The 13,321-nt window shown below is 38.1% G+C and overlaps 2 protein-coding genes across 2 annotated transcripts in view; one reads left to right on the plus strand and one right to left on the minus strand.

Moving 5' to 3' along the window:
- LOC141758497 (cadherin-related family member 1a) overlaps positions 1–8,076 on the plus strand; it is a 120,675-nt gene extending 112,599 nt beyond the window's left edge. Inside the window, exons 16-20 of the mRNA XM_074619991.1 lie at positions 801–965; positions 1,505–1,572; positions 3,455–3,683; positions 4,909–5,163; positions 6,451–8,076. Of these exons, the coding sequence (XP_074476092.1) occupies positions 801–965; positions 1,505–1,572; positions 3,455–3,683; positions 4,909–5,163; positions 6,451–6,981 (1,248 nt within the window). The 3' untranslated portion in view covers positions 6,982–8,076. The remainder of the gene's footprint in view (positions 1–800; positions 966–1,504; positions 1,573–3,454; positions 3,684–4,908; positions 5,164–6,450) is intronic.
- Positions 8,077–9,807: 1,731 nt separating this feature from the next.
- Positions 9,808–12,509, minus strand: LOC141758564 (leucine-rich repeat, immunoglobulin-like domain and transmembrane domain-containing protein 2). The gene is made up of 3 exons (XM_074620104.1): positions 12,125–12,509; positions 11,128–11,909; positions 9,808–10,917 (listed from the first exon to the last, which is right to left on the minus strand). Exons 1-3 carry the CDS (start codon positions 12,232–12,234, stop codon positions 10,133–10,135), a joined length of 1,677 nt encoding a protein of 558 aa, XP_074476205.1. The 5' UTR covers positions 12,235–12,509; the 3' UTR covers positions 9,808–10,132.
- Between the last annotated feature and the right edge of the window lie 812 nt (positions 12,510–13,321).

Below are 13,321 nucleotides of genomic sequence, written 5' to 3' on the forward strand. Positions count from 1 at the left end.
TATTTATAGTATTATTGAAATGACTCCAATATTTAATCTGGGGCTGAAACTCATTATTATTTCCCCCCCTTTCTTAGTCTCTTGGTTATCTTTTTGATCAACCGAATAGTTGCTTTGCTTAGAGCCAAAGATGACGTCTTCATATTGCTTGTTTTCTCTGACCAACAGCCCTAAACCCAAAGACGTTCAGTCTACAATGAAATAAATCAGAGTTTTATATGTACAAAATTCTCACATTTGAGATGCTGGAACTAGCAAATATTTTACATATTTTTTTCATAAATTATACACATTTGGCAATTCATTTTTAGCCAAGCTATCTGCATGGCTCTAGGAATGGCGAGGGCAGTCTGTCTTTCCTCCACTTTGGTCCAGACTGAAATATCTCAACTACTGGATAGATTGTCATGAGATTTGGCGCACGGATCTCTTAAAGCTGAAGTAGGCGAGATTGGAGCAAATATGATTAAAAAAGTTATCTCTATAAAACGGTCGCTATATTGTGACAGTAGTACATGAAAAAAATCATGTGCCTCTGTGTCCTCCAGTGTCCTGCAGTCTTCTGGGAGTTTGTTCTAGATATTTGCAAATTATTGGTGTGTGATTGTTTTTCTTTTTATCCTGACATCACCCTCAAATATCAAAAACTAATTTCCATATCTAACAGTTTGCTTTACAATGAGCATTACAGCCCCAAGGAGCTGCTAGTGTGACTCTTAGTATGTTTTGACAGTAAACTAATCGATTAAGAACATTTCAGCACTGATTTAATCCCACTTTGCTTGTGTGTCTCTCTTTAGCTGCTGGCGGTGGAGATCGACACTCCCGAGCGGTTCAGTGCGACAGCTGACATAGTGATCAACCTGCTGGACACCAACGACAACATCCCCAAGTTCACGTCCGAGTATTACATCGCCAGGGTCCCGGAGAACTCTCGCGGAGGCTCCAGCGTTGTGTCCGTAACAGTGAGTCAATCACGATTAAAGTCTGCTTTAACCCGACCAGTGATTATATAATCCATCAATCCTGCAATAAATGCAATATTACTCTGTGAGGTTCATTAGATGAAAGCAGGTTGTCGCCAGACGAAAAAAAGCTCCCCGGCTTTGTGTTTGTTGGTCCTAGTTATGAAATTCATGTGTCCACGTGACACTCTGGCATGTTCTTTAATGTTATACCTGAAGCAGGCAATTCATATATTCATATATAATATAAATACTGGCATATTTGTCTCTTCTTTTCCATTATACTGTATGTATCCTGCAACCAGGCAACATGTCCAAGCTACACAGTGGAGTAAAAAGCTTAATTTTGCCTCAAGGTTAATCATCCTGACCTATACCTACATCCCCACTCACCACAGGAATAGACTTATAGCCTGCCCCACCCACGTGAGCTTAAGACCCTGGCTGGTTATCCTCCGCCAACGCCAGTTTAAAAAAAAAACATCTACATATTGTGTGTGCTATAAGTATTTTAATCTCTTTCCTGTCCCGTCCTCCAGGCAAATGATCCAGATTCAGGGCCTTGGGGTGAAGTCGAATACACGATTTATGGATCAGGATCGGATTTGTAAGTAAAAACCTTTCCTTCCTGCCAGTTTAGGTTTGGTCTGATCGGATGCTTAACTCGTGCACTTCCACAAAGCACATTTCATTAAAGTTATTTTTATGTGTATACGACTCAAGACTGCTCGGTGTTCGGTAGCCAGCAGGACACCCAGTTCTTGATTCATCTTTGTGTCTTTGATGGAAGAGGTAAGCAGGAAACCAGTTTGATTGGCCCCTCTGCTGCACAAACAGCTCGCTCTAAAATGGCTGCAAGATGCTGGCTAATCTCCTAATTGGATTGGAGGGTTAAAAATAGACAGCCTGGCCCATCTCACATAGGGAGAGCCAATTAACATGCAATGTGACAGCTGGAGCCACGGAGACGGCAGCTTTGAGAAGCAAGGCAGCACGCAGCAAAGGAAAAGTGAGAATTTATGCTCGTCTTCAGGCAGCGACCTGAGTCAATTGTGTGAAAGTTATCAGTTTCAAGGCAACTTGTGAATTTTCACAGTGGAAAATGAGATGGAAAAAAGGCGGCTGAATAAGATGGCAGTACGCCCAAAGTTGAACTGGAAAGCACTCCGAAAGCCCAAACCTACAGCGATGCTGTAAATTAATTTATTATGTGTAAAATACTTGTGTGATTATAACATCTTTGACAGTAATCTGATGGCAGGAGCTTTTGCTTGTAGAAAAACGACACAAACTTGGTGAAAATTAGTGCAGTGTATCGCACAGGATGCACTGCTGTTTGCCACAGTGTTTGTTTTTAATAAAACCTCTGGATATTCTACACGTAAGATCTTTGAAATACAAAGCTTAGAAATTTTGTGGATCCAAATCTGCATGAAAAAACACAGTGATGCTAAACTGGTTGATGGTGGTGATGAGTTTTTAAGAGGAGTGTGCACCTGTAAACAAAGTTTAAAATTAGACAGTATGAGATAGTATGTCAAAGAGAGTTATGATAGTTTATATCAACTTGTTATATGTTAATTAAAGGAAAACGGCAAACAAAAAACAAATTAAAAACAATTTTCAGGCCGATCCAAATAATTTCTTTCCCAAATTTGGTGCCAGAAAACTCTCTCTACACCTCACATCTCAGGAAAGTTTGAATCAAAACATAGAGTGCTTTAAATATGGCCAAATGTTGGCGCTAATTGATCCAGATCCATACCAGAAATTAACTATTATTCGTTGGCCAATCCCAACTTTCTATCAAATGTCACTTAAATTTGTTAATTACTAAGTGAGTTATCAGATAAATAAAAAAATACTGTAAAGCAAAACACACAGCAATATGTAAAAATTTGCTTTAATTAGTAAAAGCTCATAAGAGTGTATCTGCCTAGAATAAAATAAAATAAAAAAATAAAAATAAAATAAATTAAAAAAAGATTATCAGAATCAATAGGCAAACAAACTCAAATATTCAGGACAAAAAACATACATAACATGATTGGCGGAAATAACTTAAGACTTTATTTATTTATATTGATAACTAATAATTTATTGATCATCAGGGAGGAAATTCACATGTTACAGTAGCACAGGAAACAGACAAAGAAGGCAGGAAACAAAAAAGAAATTGAACTAATTAAAATTAAAATAATGAAATTCAAAAGCTGTACACATTACAACACCTCTGACCAACTAGAGGAAATATTAGCTTACTGTATCTTCATGATTTCTGAGACAAATGGAGATAAACTCAACATTTGAACTTGTCAACTTGTTCGCTGTAATAAAGGAGGGAAATCTTCTTTTTATAGTGAACTATTAATGTGAGTCATGTGGAGGTTCACAGGATGTGATGTGCTGTGAATTAGAAACACCTGGTTGGTGTTTGACACAGAGTGGACAGCTGACGTTATGACTCATCCTCTGTTCTGAATCTGCAGGTTCTCCATCCAGCCGTCGTCAGGCCTCATCTCCACGCAGCCCTGGACCAGCCTGGACGCAGAGGTCAGGTCCAAATACAACTTCTACGTCAAGGCTGAAGATTCGGAGGGGAAGTTCAGCTTGTCTGAAGTCTTTGTCACCGTCCTCGATATGAACGACCACACTCCAGCTTTTGATGAAAACCTCCTGGAGAAGACAATGATTATTGGAACACCTGTCAGAGTAGAGGTACGTAATGTCAAATCATTTTCTCCTTGTACTGAAAATCAATGAACACACTAGTCGTTTGTGGTCATACTGACATTTAGAAAACATTGTATGGAAGTCCAGGACTGCCAATATTTGAATGAAATAATCCAAAATTATTAGAATTTCAAAACGGATTAATTATTGTTAAAAAATCTAATGTTGGAAAATGGGTAATACTTTATAATAATCATTAATAAATGTTAAATTGATAGTTAATTAAACTTTGTTAAAAGTTATTTTACTGTTAACAAGCAATGCAATGAAAATTAATAATATGTACTTATCATTAGTAATGCTTTAATTTAGTTATTTTTATTTAAAAGTTTATTGTGGCTCATATAACATTTTCTATACTATATTAAGTATTTAATTATTACCCAATAATTTGTAAACTTTTAAGAAATCATTTGCAAAACTACATAGATCGATGGACCACATATTTGTAATACTTTATTAATGGTTAATTGTTTTGTAAACCATCTATAAACATTATTTGAATGGCTGTTATAAAGTTGCAACTCATGATTATAATACCTTGTTAAGTAGTTAATAAATACTTTGTAAAGGGTTAATGAACATTATTTAGATAGATAGTTAATACTTTGTCAATGGTAGTTGGTTTCTGGTCCATCTATCATATAATGTTTATAGATGTTTTACAAATGATTTCTTAGAGGTTTACAAATAATCTTGTAATCATTAACAAATACTTTATATAGTATATACAATGTTATTTGTGCAACAATAAACTGTTAATAAATAGTTTACTAATCAGAATGCAATTGTTATCGTCTCTTATCAGCTATGATACAATATATAATTTATAAACTAATTATTTCATATTCCACAAACTGAGAAAATTACGTAAATTATAGCTAATAATAATAATAATTACTAATAATTTATAAACGTTTTAATTTCATTGTTTGTAAACAATAATAATTATTAACTAAAGTTTAATTAACCATCAATTTACCATTTATTAAGGATGGTTAGTATAAAAGTGTTACCTATTTATCTTATTAAACCAACAGTGACTTGATCCTATTAACCTATTAAGTGTCACCTGTATCTAAAGCCTAATATGGATTATTCCTTTGTGCCACAGAGCTCTATTGTTCCTTCATTACGACATTACAGTCCAGCATGTATTAAAATGATCGAAATATGCAACTATTTTATGTTACTCTGCTACTATTTACAGGCAGTGGATGAAGATGCAGAGTCTCCGAACAACGTCATCGAGTACTCCATCATGACGGCCGATCCTGACAACGCGTTTGATATCAACACAGACACCGGGGAGATCAAGCTGAAGCCGTACATCAAGTCCATGGAGATCGTGCAGAACATCACCAAGGAGAAGGACTGCAAGTGGTCTCTGGTGGTCCAAGCCCGGGACAGAGGCTCGCCATCCTTCAGCACAACGGCTGTGGTCAACATCGATATCACAGAGGCGGTAAGACTTTTTTTAGTTCTGACTCGCAGCATGCTCGCAGCGCTTTCTATTCCAAGCCTGAGCTTTAAGGCAGCACGAGCTGTAGATTCAAGCAGTTTAACGTATGATAATAGGCATTGTTGTCATACTACGCAGCTGCTAATTCAGCATCCTTGTTTCAGCCAGTCACATTTCATTGATCTCATATTCTCATAAGGATAATGCTGGTTGTTTTTATGCTTTTATTATTAGCAACAAGTCCCATTAAGAGACCAAAAACAATGATTCTACAGTAAATTTGAAGATATAACTATGAAAATAACGGCAGCATTATCCTTTGAGGTTTTCAGTCATTTACATTAATCCATGTTTTACTCTATGATTTCACCATGTTTTCATTCATCTTTACTCGACATGTTGAGATGACTCGGTATCTTTGGTGTTTCTCTGTTGTGATCGTGCTTTTCAGATCAAAGGTCGAGTTATTTCATACTTCATGGGCCTCAGCAAGCGTCCGCTGACTGTTTTTGGGATTTGTCTCAGCATTGTCACTACCCTCATTTTACTGACAATCTGCATATCCACAATCCTGTACTGTAACTCAGTGAAAAAGTCCCGAATCAACCCTGAGAGTAACTATATCAAAGTGGTGCGCAGACTCAAGTGAGACATATTTGACAGCTGTACTACAGTACTCATTCATAACCTTTAAAAAGATATCTAGAGTACTGGAGCACATTTGAAGGAATAGTATTTAATATTATATTATTATAATTTATAATCTATTTTTCTAATAATGTAGTTTGGGTTTTAACACCGCCAAAACCCATCTTTTATAATCTAAAATACTTATTTTTCTAGAGCATGACTGACTATAAGGCTGTCAAAGTGTCAAAGATGGAGCCTTTTCCTTTGGATTTAAACCTGGATTTGCTCACTTCATCTCCATTTTCCTCACACAAACATACACTTCACTCCGTTTTGGTCTCATGAACTGTCATCGTTCTTGTTCAGCCCTCATCGGTCACATGCCAAAGAGAAATCTTAATGCACCGCACTGCCAGACGCATTCCCAACAACTAGTGTTGTATAGTTCTTAGCTTTGCACCAGCAGTCCTGTACTGTAGGACAGGAGGAAGACGGATGACTGAGTGTGGGAGTGTCACATTGTTGGTAGACATGTTGTTTGGGCCTCCTCTGTCAGTGCTTTGCGCATCCATCTCATGCTTGCATGCTTTGGGCAAATGTTACGCTTGGATTCAGTCCCTTGGGACTTAATTTAAACTATTTTATTGTGCTCTTTCGCAGACTCCTCTCAAGGGGCCTATGGCGGCCTTTTTAATGAAAAGTAGGGACAATCCTATGAGAGCTCTAGGCATGGTCACTGTTATCATTAGCATATTGGTAGGGGTGACTGCCTTGATCTCTGCAGCTATGTACTTGCGCAACTCGAAGTCGAACAGGATCATGCCGGCACGTCGCATCATTAAGAGGCGACCCAGGGACCAGCAGCCCTGGACTTTCAACATGCCCCTTGTCAGATTCAACAACCCTGCAGATAAGTTCCTTATTGTCAACCAAGAGAGAAGCCCCCAGCGGGGCACCAGCAGTGCACGGCCGAAGCCTCCACCCCCTAGCCCTCCTCCGCCCCCGTGTAACATGCGGCCCAATGAGAAGCCCCGGGCGGTCCCGACAATATCCGGCATGCTGACCTCCAAGGGGTCCAAAATAGCAAAATCGAATCGCCGCAAAGAGGGAAATGTCAGCTCTGCTTTGGTGTCGGAGCTTAAAATGAAGCTCGAGCAGAAAATCATTGAGAGCAACAAAGGTTATTATTAACTCCGTCACACAAACGTCTTGTTTAAGGTTCTTTGACGACTCCACTGCTCATCTACTGTCCGAGAGTTCTCCTTCCTTCATGTGATGATCTGGTAGGGTGGGCCTACCTGTAGATTATTCATGAGTAAATGGTAAAAAGGGGTGTAACAGGAAGGTTTACAGATATTTATGTCTTAAGCGGGCATCCTCCATTGACCTGGCTTAGATAAAGAGAGAGAGAGAGAGAGAGAGTCTCTGGTGCAGTGGAAGATAATTCACACTGCCATCTTGAGGAAGATTACACCATCTTAAGAAGCACCCGGGAGAGGATTACTAAGACTTACTGTGTATACATAAGTTGCATAACTTCCTGAAAAGTGTATAAAAACACAGATCTAGGATTTAACCCGATAAATCCTACTATAAAAACGTTTCTTCTCGCTCACTGGGGGCGTGCAGCTGAATGACACGGTCATGAAAACATGCTTCTTATAAAGTGCTAAAGGACCCGTGTGTTAATATTTTTACTGTTGCATCAGCCGCTCAAGAGCTGAGCGGTTGCTCTTTTGTATGATTACAATGTGCCACTGTAGGTTTTCACGGTTAATACGAGCTAACAGAGTTGCGTTTATTTCTTTTGAGTGTGTTATTCTAGAAAAAATGCTTTTATATAAATAACATGGGTCCATTTTAAATGTGTATATATATGCATATATAACAAGATATGAACATTTCCCTGTTGTATCTTGCAGCAGTAAAGAACATACAGTACAAATGAAACCATCTAACTCCATTTAAGATTTTCAAGCACAGATCACTATGTATATAACTTTTCCTTTATAGATATAGATATTGAAATATAGAGTCTGTGTCGAACATTTAGGTTCCTCTCACAGTTACTTTCCATGTTACTCAATGCCTTCAAATGTAGGCAAATACAATTAGAGTCCTTTAATTGCTGTAATCATCTTGTATCTGACTATATCTTAACTTATAACTATCTGAAATGAGTTGAGATTAACTATATATCTTAACTATAAATTACACTTGCCTGGTCCTTTGAAGTAACATATTTGTACCGTCTTTGTACTGTCTTGATTTTGAATAAATATTTGAAAATAATTTAGTCTGTGTGCCATTTTGTCCGGAGGCTTTATTAGTTTAAGTTAGTTTAGTTTGTTGCCAGGTTGCCATTGGCAGCCATTTTGAGAAATTCGCAGCCTTACGTTGCATCATACTTTTTAAATTTTCGACATACTATACTATGACTTTTTGTCGACATACTATCCTGTGACTTTTTTAATCCTTTCGGCATTCTATTCCGTGAATTTTGTATTTTTTCGACATACTATACGATGACTTTAAAAACATTTCGACGTACTACACTATGACTTTTAAAAAATGTTTCGACATATTACACTATGACTTATTTTATTTTTTTGACATACTATACTGCAACCTTTTTTTCAACATACTATGTCATGACTTTTAATTTTTTGACATGCTATACTATGACTTTTAAAAAAACATTTCGACATATTACACCATGACTTTTTTTCGATATACTTTACTATGATTTCTTTTATTTTTTCGACACACTGTTCTATGACTTTTTGAATTTTTTTCAACATACTATACTATGACTTATTTTTTCGACAAACTACACTGACTTTTTTTCATGGAATTTTTCGATACACGATGCGATGACTTTTTTCCTGAAATTTTTCAACATACTATACAATTACTTTTTTTTCGACAAACTTAAGTAAGACTTTTTTATTTTTCAACTTACTATACCATGACTTCTATTTTTTTCAACATACTGTACTATGACTTTTTTTCGACATAATATACTATGACTTTTTTCCAAAAAATTCGACATACTATACCAGGATTTTTTTCCAACATATATCATTTTTTTTTTTTTTTTTCGACATACTATATTATGAATTTTTTTCGACATGACTTTTTTTTAATGTTTTTGACATACTATGTTGGCTTTTTTTTTTTTTATATATTTTTTGACATACTACACTATGACTTGTTTGACATACTGTACTATGACTTTTTTTCGACATACTATACCATGCCTTTTTTTTTGCCAAATTATACTATGAGTATAAGTAAAGTAACTTTACAGATGATGATTTCACAGTTAACATATGATAACATTATGAAATACATTGCATTATTAAAGATTAAACCAGTGGTTCCCCAAAGTTTTGACTTGTAGCCTTTTAAATTGAAGCACACTGGTGTGTTGGATTTAGGGGGATCTACTGGCAGTCATTGAATATAATATAAATGCTTTCATTCATGTATAATCACCTGAAACTAAAAATCGTTGCGTTTTTGTTACCTTAAAATGTTTGTGCATTTTCGCATTTAGATAAAAAAAATATATATATTTTTTCAATTAGACTGAAAAAAATAATTGAAAAAGTAAAATACTCTCTATTTGCCTACAATTGATGTAGAGACACACAATGACCTTGGAACTGTCATTAAATGGAAATATCATGTCCTGCTGACTAGGATTCAGATAGAAAATCCCTTTAATCTGCTTAGAGTGTATGTATAAATGCAAGGGAAAACACTGCTTACGTAACAAATCCTGTTAGAGTGATTGTGCTAAAAAATCTGAGTATGTCTCAGCATTCGTCTCTGACTTCTCTTTAAACAATAATACAAAATACATATTTTTTCAACATAAAGTGGATTGAAATCTCTTGAAGCAACACACATGATTACAATTTAGTTTGGTGAAGTTGACAATAAAGAAAATTACAAAATACTATTTATATATTTCTTTAAATTCAGGATATGTTTTGCATTCAGTATCAAAACGTTAAGAAAAAAACTGAAACCAAAGAAATATGAAATGCATTTTATCACAAACTTCTTTTTGTACATGTATATTAACACAGATAATAACAAACTCTCCTTATAATAAGGAAGAAAGGCATCTCCACATTGAGCTGATAGCTTGAGATATATATTTACAAGATGACTATATACTTAATAGCCCCAGTTTGTGCCTCTCATGCATTAGCGATTTTTCAATGATCACCGGTATTTATTGAATGCTTCGCCCTGTGACTCCAATTTAATAATAATACATGAGAAGCACACTGACATTATTTACATGTATGTACATTTCTTGACTTTGATGCTAGTACAGTTGAGCTGCACTTCCTCCTTTGCCCTTATCCTCAGACTTCTGACTCTTTTTTGTCTTTTCACCCGAGTCCCTGCACAGGCCTTCATCGCTGGCCGCCTGCAGGCTGTCAAAAGTGCCCTGCCTCTCCGTCTGCAGGTCCTCTCCATGTAGCCTACGCCTCTTCCACAGTTTCACGCAGCGATCCACGCAGCTGAACCTGGCCTCCGTGGTGCAGGCAAACATGCCGGCTGGTACCGCCAGCACCATGGCGCACACAATGACGATAATGTGGATGAGTCTCTCTCTTTGCTCCAGCTCGCTGATGTCACTTCCCGTCACGAACACGATGCACTGGCCTTCCCTCGGCGGATGATTCTTAAGGGTCACGCACACCTCATATTTGGTGACAGGAAGCAGGTCGCTGACGGTGTAGCTGTGGATGCCGGGGCCGATGTAGATCAACTCCTTTTTGTGTGAATCGTATTTGCCAAAGTGGATGGTGAACCAGGTTTCTAGTGGGTTGTCCGTTGCTGCGTACCACTCCAGGGTGATACCGTAAACTGTCTGCTTGGCGATGCGGATGTCAATGTAGGCATTCTCATCTGACGACAATATGGGGACAGGTGGAGGGAGAGGCGCGGAGGAATTGGAGGAGCTGATGTTAACCGTGATGCTGACAGAGGAGTTGCCGATGAAGTTGTTGGCCATGCAGGTGTAGAGTCCTCGGTCTGCCAGGTGAAGAGAGGGGATCACCAGCTGGGAGGTGACGGTCTCCTCGTCTACGTGAGTCTCTGTAGCTGCAAGTAGAAACCATAGCGTCAGAGCGTTTAAATCAGAGGTTTGTTTACATCTGATAAAGACATAGAAAGGTAACCATAAAGAAGGAATTGTTCCTGTGTTTTTTCATAAAGCAGATGCAGCCTGAAAGTTCAACATATACCACACTAAGTGCTCACAGAGCAGGTTCACACCAGTTTAATGGATAGTAGTAATAAAAAAAATCTTACCAGCAAATCCTCTTATAATCTTCAGAGCGTACATCCACTGAATGGTTGGACCTGGCCTGGCCTTCACTAAGCATGTGAGTGTTGCATTTGCTCCGAGAGGTGAAGTGATGCTAGTCTCTGGGGCAGAGGCCACCGGCTTCATGCATGTTTTTAACTGGATCTCGTGGAAAAACTTGTCAGCTTTGGAGGCGGGGCCCGAACACATCAAATAAGAGTTCATGAGAATGATGGGAGGGCTGACCGCCCGGATGAATTCGACGAAGCCTTTGAGGCGGCAATCGCACAACCAGGGGTTGTCATGTAGTGCCAGAACCACATTTGAGACCAACCCTTCTTTCCCCCATGCTTTCTGTGCGGTTTGGTAAAGCGGCCAATTAGTGAAAACATCTTTTGATATGACACTAAGCTGATTGAAGGATAAATCTAAGTAGGTCAGTGCAGGTAAGTGTCTCAGAGCGTGTTCAGGCAGGACGTCCAGGCGATTGTGCTTCAGGTCCAAAATCTTCAGTTTCGGTGTGTCCTGAAACGCCGTCCATGTTACCGAAGTCAGCTTGTTCCCTTGCAGCCTGAGCTCAGTCAGGTTGGCCAGCCCATCCAGGCTTTTGATGTTCATCAGGGAGATCTCATTGAAATTCAGCCAGAGGGACTCCAAGGCGCTTACTTTAGAGAACGATCCTTGAGGTAACTCGGTCAGGTGGCAGTTTTCAATTCGGATTTTAGTGAAATCATATGGGATGTCCTCTGGGATTCGTCCCATGGAGGTTTCCATACATAGTAAAGACCTAGAATGGTAAGATGAGATATGTTTAGACAATAGAAGTGCATATTTGTCTTTATAGCTACTCATGTAATGTATATAAACCATTTGTGCAAATTTATGGATAGTGTTTTGTAGGTTTTTGAACAATTTCTTTAGCAGGTTACATTTAAAACAAAAGGGTTATGACTAACACACAACCTACTTTTAAGAGTTTGTACAGTTTCAGTGGACACTTACCTTCCCAAGTTGTCATCTGTGCAGGTGCAACCAGTCAGACAAGTTGACGATCCAGGTGTGATGAGATAAAATACCAAAGCGATATGTAATGCGACACTAAAGGCGTCCATATTCCTGGAGGAGCATGCGAAATAGGCCTGTGAGTGCAGGACATGGGCTGCGTGGAAGAAAGCCTATTACCTTAATCCTCCTTGACGTAACACTTAAGACACCAAGTGACATGTGAGACACACATAGGTAAGGTGTATTTATAGCAAGTAAGTAAGTAAGTAATTATAGCAATGGTGTACTTTGTCTAGAAAACATGATCAAATCTCCTCAAAAGCATGAAAGCACAGATTCAGTGAGTCATGCTTGATATTGCAGTGCTACTTTCAGGTATGACCCTGAACTTGCATTCGCATCAGTCTAATTTAATTTATTTGTCCCCCACTAAAGCGCAGGCATTGACATGACAGGAGGGCCATCTGTAGTAAGTGGGCCGGAGCCCATCGGGCTTAGCAGCACAGAGAGGGAGGGCTGCAGAGAGACAGATGTCTGGACAGGACTGTAATCTGACCTCAATAATCTGAACACTGGTTGTCTCTCAGGTTGTTAAATCATCATATAAAGCAAGTGTGAAAACAGACAACATCTAGAGCACTTTATTTTCAACCTTTAACAGGTATTTTTCTATTAATTCCCAAGCTCTTTATTGGTGTACATGCTAGTTTAACAGGAAAAGAGATTAATCAGATATTTTGGTAATGTAGGCAGTCTCCCAGTTATCATACAAGTTTTAATTTAAAGAGATATTGATGTTCTCTTATTGTTACTTTAATTGCATGGCAGTGCAATTCAACCAGAGACATTTGCCAAATTTCTTGAGCAAATACTTTTGTATTATTAGTTTCGCCTAGATACTACACACGTATTTTTCCTGAAGGGGCAAAACAAATTACCCTTAAATTGATTCAGCATTTTAATTAACCAAAATATCTAAGGATGAATTAATCCACACATCCGTATGTAGGCCTATTCTAGGCTCTCGAGTTGAATTCATCAAAACCTGAATCTTTATCAGAGAACGCTGGTGTTATCGACGCTTCATGATCAATGCATGTTAAGCTGGTATAACGTTTACCATCTTAGTTTAGCGTATTAACACGCTAACATTTGCTACTTAGCCATGAACACAAAAATGTAATTTATCTTCAG

This window comes from Sebastes fasciatus, chromosome 20, assembly GCF_043250625.1.
Source record: "Sebastes fasciatus isolate fSebFas1 chromosome 20, fSebFas1.pri, whole genome shotgun sequence".
Taxonomy (NCBI): Eukaryota; Metazoa; Chordata; class Actinopteri; order Perciformes; family Sebastidae; genus Sebastes; species Sebastes fasciatus.

Bases quoted from the DNA above. Each gene is read 5' to 3' on its own strand.
- LOC141758564 (XM_074620104.1), bottom strand. From the start codon at position 12,234: ATGGACGCCTTTAGTGTCGCATTACATATCGCTTTGGTATTTTATCTC. The intron at 11,910-12,124 runs GTAAGTGTCCAC...TTACCATTCTAG, and splicing joins ACAGATGACAACTTGGGAAG to GTCTTTACTATGTATGGAAA. The intron at 10,918-11,127 runs GTAAGATTTTTT...TTCTACTTGCAG, and splicing joins GATTATAAGAGGATTTGCTG to CTACAGAGACTCACGTAGAC.